The 8666-nt window shown below is 30.1% G+C and overlaps 1 protein-coding gene across 1 annotated transcript; it reads right to left on the reverse strand.

Annotated features, from left to right (window-relative positions):
* Positions 1-1077: 1077 nt before the first annotated feature.
* LOC128175265 (arylsulfatase B-like) lies at positions 1078-7875 on the reverse strand. Its single transcript, XM_052840766.1, has 14 exons — positions 7593-7875; positions 6921-7032; positions 6699-6750; positions 6242-6345; positions 5886-5992; positions 5665-5726; positions 5163-5264; positions 4935-4998; positions 4486-4583; positions 4120-4256; positions 2281-2339; positions 1784-1904; positions 1478-1626; positions 1078-1381 (listed from the first exon to the last, which is right to left on the reverse strand). Exons 1-14 carry the CDS (start codon positions 7696-7698, stop codon positions 1209-1211), a joined length of 1446 nt encoding a protein of 481 aa, XP_052696726.1. The 5' UTR covers positions 7699-7875; the 3' UTR covers positions 1078-1208.
* Positions 7876-8666: the final 791 nt, after the last annotated feature.

An 8666-nucleotide genomic window follows, 5' to 3' on the forward strand; every position in this document is an offset into this window, starting at 1 on the left:
ATGTTTTGTTGTTTTCCGAATACACATGTAGCTTACTAGTAACTTTACTTTTATAGAAGGCGAGGCTAGAGTACTTCCCGATTAGAATTATTTAAAGCATTTAAGTATGATTGAATAATTATGTGACTGTATATTATAGATGATTGAATAATTATTTCACTGTACAAAAGTTTAAATCTCAAGAAAAATGCATTGAAATATGAAATTGATTTACACATTTATAGTATAGCTGTCACTGCATAACATAGTTACATGTAACAAAGTAGAGTGAAGCGTAATGTGTGCGCAAATAGTAGAATTCGCCAAATGCCTGATACTATACATGCAACCTTCATAAATATAGATCATAATTATTTTAGAAGTATAAACCATTTAAATTCTGGGATTAAAAGTCAACTATACATATGTATATATATATATATATATATATATATATATATATATATATATACGTAATACAACGTACAAATTTAGTGCTTAAATACAGGGGCTAGAGTCGGTGGAATCTGTGATTATTTTAAGGCTTTCACGTTTTCGTTGAAAACACATGCAAATGGTCCACGTATTGCAGTCCTTTTTTAAAGGACAGCAACTTGTTCTATTATATTCAAGAACCAAGACTTGTCAGCGGTGATGATTTGTGCTTAGATCCAAACACTGTTTCACTTTCGTTTTGCCAGAGTGACTGCATAGGAGAGTTGATGAAAATCAACTCCCCAAAATCAAGTGCTTTTATTTTTAAAAGAAAAAATGTGTACATATTACATTTGAAATGTGAGCTAAAGGCATAACCTTTACATGTATATAAAGCTTGAGGGGGTTTGTTTGTTTGCTATTTTTTATGTTTCGTTTTCGGTTTTTTTTCTTTTGAGTGATAGAGTTTCACACATTGAACATAAAAATATGTTTTTTAAATCGAACGAGTATTGAATTCAGGTATCAAACAATTATGATTAAATCACAACTGCTGGTGATTTGATAAACCAAAACACACATTTTTTCAAAACCATAGTGATTTATTTGATTAAACAAATGTAATGAGAAATTAAAACGAAACATAAATACATATTCCATTTTACTTTATGATTAACAAATTTATGTATATGCCCAATCAAAAAAATTTTATTGTCTGTTTAAGCTTTATATTTTTAAAACAATTAAAATTATTCAAAAGAACAACACTAAAGACCTTTTTAGTCTACAACACATTAACACCATCCTGGAGACCAAAATCCTCCGTAACTGGTTGGGGCTGACGATGCCGAATTCTTAGGGAAATTTGCAGGAACAATTTGATTATGATAGTACTCGAGTCTCGACTTCAATTTTTTCACTATATCTGGGTGCTTCCTGGATAAATCGACATGTTCATTAGGGTCGTCTAAAATAAAAAAAACCCCACAGAAATATGTTATAAACCAGATAAAAATTATTATACTCTATAAAGACTGTTTATACGCAACAACAATTCACTTACCCTGCAAGTTAAAGAGCATCATTTTGTCGAAAAAAGGGCGCATGCAGTTTGTCGAAACATCTTCGTTCAGGTCATAGCCTACATGATCTGGCTTGTACCAACCTTGGTGGAGCCCAGGATAACCATCAATCAACTTATAGTCACCTATCCTACTCCAAGAAACAATTTTCTCTTAAAAACTTTGTTTTATGAACTCGACTTAATAATCATCAGCAAAATTACCGTCAAAAGCTAAATGTAATTAAAATCTAAATCAGCCTATTCTATTTAAAAGGTTCAGTGCCATACATCCGGAAGCCGGCATACCTTATGGCTGCATGGCCACCAATCTCTGGCCTAAAGTCGTCAATGTAGATAAACTCGTTTCTTTTCGATTCTCGTGCTGTTCGAAGACTATCCCACTGATCAATACCATCTAATTTCGAGTCTTCATATATATATATATATATATATATATATATATATATATATATATATATATATATATATATATATATATATATATATATATATATATATATATATATATCTAATTTCGAGTCTTCATATATATATATATATATATATATATATATATATATATATATATATATATATATATATATATATATATATATATATATATATATATATATTTTTCGTATATATTTACATTCCAAATGATTCTAAATATGCGTATTCGTATGCTTACTGACAATATTTGAAATGTTATATTTTGAATACAGATTTAGGCTTTGATACATTGTTGCGAATGACAAATATCAAAACGTGTTTTTTTTTCACCACCTGTACCATGCAATTACCTGCTGTTCCTCCTGCGGCGCTAAGCACAGTTGGCATCCAATCTACTGCATGAATTAATCTAGTAAAGAATAAAATTGTTTTAAAAATTTCCAACGTCTAATGATGGTTCATTAAAATAAAGAAAATAAAAAATTCTATTTCATAAAACCAGTATTTTTTCAGAAAATTCCGTCGATAAAAATGAAATGATTCATTATATCAAACTTCTTGAACTTATACCAAAATTGTAGTTACGAATGTTAAAATTCTACACGAGGCTGTGATGAACCTTTCACTATATTCAATCATGTTCCAAACTTGACATATAAGTGTTTAAACTATGAATTTTATTTTTTTACTAATATAAGCATTTTAGACATTTTCAATTTGTTTGACACAAGTATTAATCGCCATGTATAATGCTAAAATTGCAAAGAACAACACAAGTTCTGATGAAAACAAAACGCCCTCATATTAACATCTTAAGATTGTGAGACTGTGTGCGATATATTTCAGTATAACATGGCTTTGATGAAAAAGTAGCGTGTTTCGAATATCACGAGCAGTTTTTAAGATGTTTTGAATTAAGAGGGAAAAAAATGCAAATCAAATAATTTTTAGGGTAAAAAATTAGATACAAGATATTAGACTACACTGTCAAGCATTTCTTAAAACTTTCAGCTTAATAATGTCAAATATTTTTGTTAAATGCTATGTGAACATATTTTGACTATACATATATACCAGTTAGCATTGCTTTAATCTCTCAGTGAAAATGTCATAATTTTTCCTACATTTGAGGAGTAGTTCGATTTCATTCAACCATATGTCAAGTAGGAGCTTGAACGGTAAAGAGTCATAACTGTCCAATGGAAATGGACGGCTTATTGTGTAGTTCGATAAGGCAGTGTTACTTATATTACGATTATAACTGACTACATAAATATATTGGATTGATCAATCCCATAGACGGCGAGTCGAAGTATTGATCAATGACTTATATGATGCATTTAATATTTATTTACTTTCTAGTTGAATAAGTGATGTATATATACATGTACTTTGTGGACTACTTACATAAGTAGTGAGAAATAATGAGGCGAGGTCGAGCCGTCTATGAGATTGATTAACTCGATTTATTTCTGTAGTTAGTCAGTAAAAAGCCCTATAAATGTTTGTTTTCCCGAAGATCAAATGAGACAGTTATTCACAAAATCGTTGATCTACGCAAGTTCATGTAAAAATGGTCCTACATCTCGTTTACTTTTTCAAAGTCAAATTCTTCAGAATTCTCATTCTCACTTAAAAATCTTCACTGCCCCTTAGTTTACTTCATATGTTTGGTAGTGATTTAATTTGATCTCTTTTCTATGCAGAGGTTTGAGCAAATCTCGACGTCATTTTAGTTACTCCAAACACAACGAGACATCAAATTCAAAGGTCAACCACTCTTATCTAAAATTATTTTCTAAGGCAACTACTCCGAACATTTTAAGAAATGAAGAACGCAGTCTTTGTATTACTAGAAATTATATTGAGATTTCGAGATAAGTACATAAGCGTCGGCCATGTTGCCGAATATTATTTCTTCCTAGATGAGCATAGAGATATATACAGCAGTCAAGTGTCATTTTTAAACCAATGAAAGTGACATTTCAGTCCGAACTTTTAATTTCAGTCATGCAGCTATTAAATGACCATTATTGCCTTTCTGTGATACATGGCCAGTTACTTTATAAATATAATTTGGTAGCTATTTAATCATTTTTTAATTAAATAAATGTGAACTTCATTATTTTAATATTTTGTGCAAACATCGTGCATAATGTATTGGTTTACCCTAGAGCCAAATTACCTACCCTGAATATTCATAGTTAAACTTTTGTATTCCTGCCCCGGTCACAAAAGCAGTAGCTCTAGTTCCTCCCTCAAACAAGGTGGCCTTTCCACCCCTCAAAGGGTAGTTATTTCCAGCAAACTTAACAGCACCACCATTCTATAAATACCCGGAACATTTACACTGATATTATTATTATCAAATCAAAGAATTGAAAGCATTATAGATTCATTTACATTTGTTACCATTTTTTCAGTAAAGTGCACAGTGGAAGATAGCAACACAAAAGGAAATGACTAACACTACAGATAAGATTCAATTAATACCCCCTTTAACAGCTATAAGTTTTTTCATTGATATTGGTGAATTTATTATGTGGACTACTTACATCAGTAGTAAAAATAATAAGAGTATCATTAAAAATTCCTTTGGTCTTTAGAGCTTTTGTAATGTTGCCGATAGCTTCATCCATTGCAGTTACCATACCTGATGATGAAAAACACGGTCAAAATATGGTAATGTCAAGAAAAGTAAAATATTGTGCAGTATTTAAATTCATTTTTCTTGTTTCATTATTTGTAGAAGAATAGCGTGTTACATTATGAAGACATGTTCACAACCTCGTAATAGTATCAATAAAATTGTTTGAATGAAATTTCAATGAGGTTTTTGTCAAATGCTCACATCAGATAAAAATACGTTATTTGATAAACAATGGTTGATTATGGTTCAAAATAATTAGATTCATATGTTTTCATTTTAATAGGCGTTTTATTTTGCTGATCCGCTCAAAAACAAATTTTCCAAAGAAAAGGAAACAACGGCAGAAGTAGTTACCCATGTAAGTCCGGCGGCTTTTGGTATGTACATTGGTGTACATGTCAGTATACCTATTAGGGACCTATGGAATGCATGAATAAAAATAATATTGATTTTAAAAGTTGGAAAAGTACATTAAGTAGATTTAATTATGGATTAAAAAGTATTAGTACGGTTCAATCAAACTTACGTGATGTGCAATTACGTTTAAGCTCATTCGACTCATTTGGACGATTAAAGACTCACCTGAAGGGGTGCGTGTACAGATTGGAAAGGTAAGTACATGTATATCGGTTTGGATGCATCATGCTCCTTAATAATTGACTCTGCTCTCCGGGAATACAAAAACTGGTTGGCAAATAAAGTTAAAGAAATTCATTTCCAATGAATTAATGTTTATTTATCACTGAGGCAAATTAAAGGATTTGCAAAAGTTATTTTTCATGACCAGATAAAAAGCTCTATATTTATACAACCAAGAGTGTTTAATTTCGTTTATTTTCTCAGGTATGAATTACTATTTCATCATACTGATTGTTTTTATCATATCCTGAATATTTGTTTTTCCTTGATCTGAGGATATGCATAAAAATTTATCAGTCCCATTGAAATGCGTATCAACCCGATGATACTAACTAAATATATTATAACGCTTTTGTTGATTTAAAAAGCCCAACAGTCTTTTTCTTAAACTATTTCTATTATCTATTGACAGTTTTCTTAAACGAAGAGTAAATAAAATACTTACTGTGGAGTATTCACCTGTTGCGTTTACAGGTACTTTATTGTCTCTGAAGTCTTTACCTCCAGCTGTTAATGAAAGAAGATTTTTTGAAACCTTTACATGAATTAAAACTTAAGTTATTTCTTTGCTTATGAGCTATTGTCCGTTCACAACGTACATGGTATAGTTTAATTTGTTCAAAATTAAATTATGTTTTTATTTTGAATCCACGTGATGTTCATTACCGACACTGAGAGTAGAGTAGTCTTCTTGGCCATTGTAAAATCCAAAGAATGTGTCAAATCCTCGATATGTAGGGGTACACTCCCATTTACAAAATCCCAAATGCCACCTTCAAACAAACGTTTTCAATCTATGCAGTAATTTGCTTCATTTTATTGATATTCTTTTCACTAAAAATATTAAATCACTTGTGGTGATATGAAATGTATACATGTAACTTGTGAATTAGTAATTAATAATAAGTGTACATTTACGGAATCTTATTGAAGACGTCCATTTTTTAAGTTTAGGTATAAGCACAATTTTGTTAATCATTTTAGTTCGCAAAATGGTAAATTACATGTAAATAACTACTTACTTTCCAATTGCATGAGTAGCATAACCAAGTTCCTTCAATTTCTGAGGTAAAAATGTATAGTTTAGAGGGGCACAAGTGGCTTGTTGTGGATTAATCGCAAGATGCTGAAAAGTCGTTCGAATTAGTTCTTATTAAGATACATGAGTAAAATTGCTAAAGAAAATACATCATGATACTATTTCCAAATGTATTACGTTTTTAAAATTGATAAGTAAATAATTTGAACCATGATATGAATTAAGCTAAGGTATCTTTTAAAATGATATCTTTTTTTCCTGGCAGAGCAAAGAACAATAGAATATGCTATTGTGAATATTATTTTGAATTCCGCTATTTGAAATCGATTCTTTAAAAGTAAATTTGGTACAATACATTTTTCTTTACGTTTTTCTCTTAGTTACATTTAATATATTAACTCTTGTTTATACATGATGGTGTTACATTTGACAATTTATACCTGTAATCCAGATTTAAAGGCATAATGACCTGTCATGAATGAATTCCTTGATCTAAAATGCACAGAAACGTAAATAGATCCATAAATCCGTAGCGTTGAAGATATAAAATCATGATGAAATCTCCTCTTAAAATTCTATCTTTCGGATAAAAAGACTTACCCGGGCTATATTGTTGATGATTGTTGATTACTGGTACTAATTAATGAAGCATTAAAACTCACGGTGTGCAGACTGGCATTACGTAGGATGAATTCAGGATCATCCCACTGCGCGCCAATTTATCGATGTTTGGGGTGAGGACATCGGGGTTCCGAAATCCGACATCGTTCCAACCTTAAGAAAAACGTTTATATAATTTGCAATAAATTTAATTGTTATTCTGAATTTAAATAGTATTTTACATTTCCTGTATTTCCAAACAACATTATTTCTTTCCCTTAACCACACAAAAACTGATTTTAATCAACTTTCACACATCCAAGGCAAACTTTTTTATTATTATAAATTTGTTTCAAATTAAGTGGAGCACTATGTTCCTCTGTGTTCATGCGACCGCAGGGACATCGAAAACAATTTTGCTTTTTATATGATTAAATTACGTTTATGATACAATATTTATATGCTATAAGTTTACAATTATCTTACGTTGTTAGACTAAATAACGATAAAAGGATATAAGCGACAACAACGGGTACTTGTCTTTACAGGGTTTATTTTAAATCAGAAGAAAGTCAACATTGATGAGAATGAATTTAAAAAAAACTTAATCAAGTAAAACAAATAAACAGTGCAAAAATTAGCAAGCATTGAAATATTTCAAAGAAATCTTACATGAAGAGGGTTAAAGGAGAGAACATGAATTTTTGGCAATAATGGGCAAAAAATATACTTACCAAGATCGTCTGCTACGATGAAAAGAATATGTGGTGGTTTGGCTGAGACACACAAAAGAAAATGGACGAAGATGCTACAGGTGATAAATGAGGCAAATGTCTCCATTGTTGTACATGAATTAATAAATCTGGTATCGAAATACCGACATTTTAAGTTAATTTCAAGTCATGTGAATTAACCAAGGGGGTCAAAACATAGAACACATTAAAGATCTCATGAATGTTTGAACGTTCAAAAACTGGGTCTGTTTGGCGTGGTGTTAATAAATAAATAAACAAACTGTGCATCAGGTATTTTGATAAATGATTTTTTATCAAGTGTCCATAAGACTAGAGTACTCGTGCTATAAATTGATAGTTTGTTATCTGCTTAAATCTATAATAGTATTTAGTGTACAAAGGTCGTGTCTTTATCTACCTGTTAAAGAAGATACCTTTATTTGGTTTAAGAAAATGATCATGTGTTTTTTTTTATCAATAAACCCACACTCATGATGTATAGTGATATTAAGATATTTAAAGGTATGACAGTTGAATAGGATGGACATTAATATTTATTTTCACACTAAGATAGTGTTATGCATTTTTCAAACGCTTGTTCATTGCAAAATATATCCAAATTGATTTAAAGCAAATGAACATGTTAAACCGTACGTTGAGCGAAAACCTAAACCTATTTGTCAATTAAATTGTATTGATGAATAAATTTTCCAGTTTCACATGGATAAAAAACAAACAACAAAAAAACATCACAGTAAGGAACCTAAAAATGAAAAACTTACGAAGGTTAAGAAACAATATCAAAATATGAACTTTATTACTTCAAAAGAGATTTGAAGCAGTATATGTAATTTTTTATTAATGACTTTAAAATAAAAAAAAATGTTCATCCAGCTACATCATTCAGTAGAAAAAAACGCAGTTTGATAATTCATAAAAACTGCTAAAGATGCATTAGTTAGCTTTTGAATTTTACGATTTATTTAAGTTATTTTAAATATAATCACTTTTACATCGTTGATTGTTGTATTTACTACTTATTTTCGTGTTTTCATTGATCAAATGTATTTAAAA

Source organism: Crassostrea angulata, chromosome 3, assembly GCF_025612915.1.
Source record: "Crassostrea angulata isolate pt1a10 chromosome 3, ASM2561291v2, whole genome shotgun sequence".
Lineage (NCBI taxonomy): Eukaryota > Metazoa > Mollusca > Bivalvia > Ostreida > Ostreidae > Magallana > Magallana angulata.

Excerpts from the sequence above, each read along its gene's own strand:
- LOC128175265 (XM_052840766.1), bottom strand. The coding sequence starts at position 7,698 with ATGGAGACATTTGCCTCATTTATCACCTGTAGCATCTTCGTCCATTTT. Across the intron at positions 6,751-6,920 it reads GTAATGCCAGTCTGCACACC|ATCAAGGAATTCATTCATGA; the intron begins GTGAGTTTTAAT and ends TGTGCATTTTAG. Across the intron at positions 1,905-2,280 it reads CGCCGCAGGAGGAACAGCAG|ACTCGAAATTAGATGGTATT; the intron begins GTAATTGCATGG and ends ATATATATGAAG.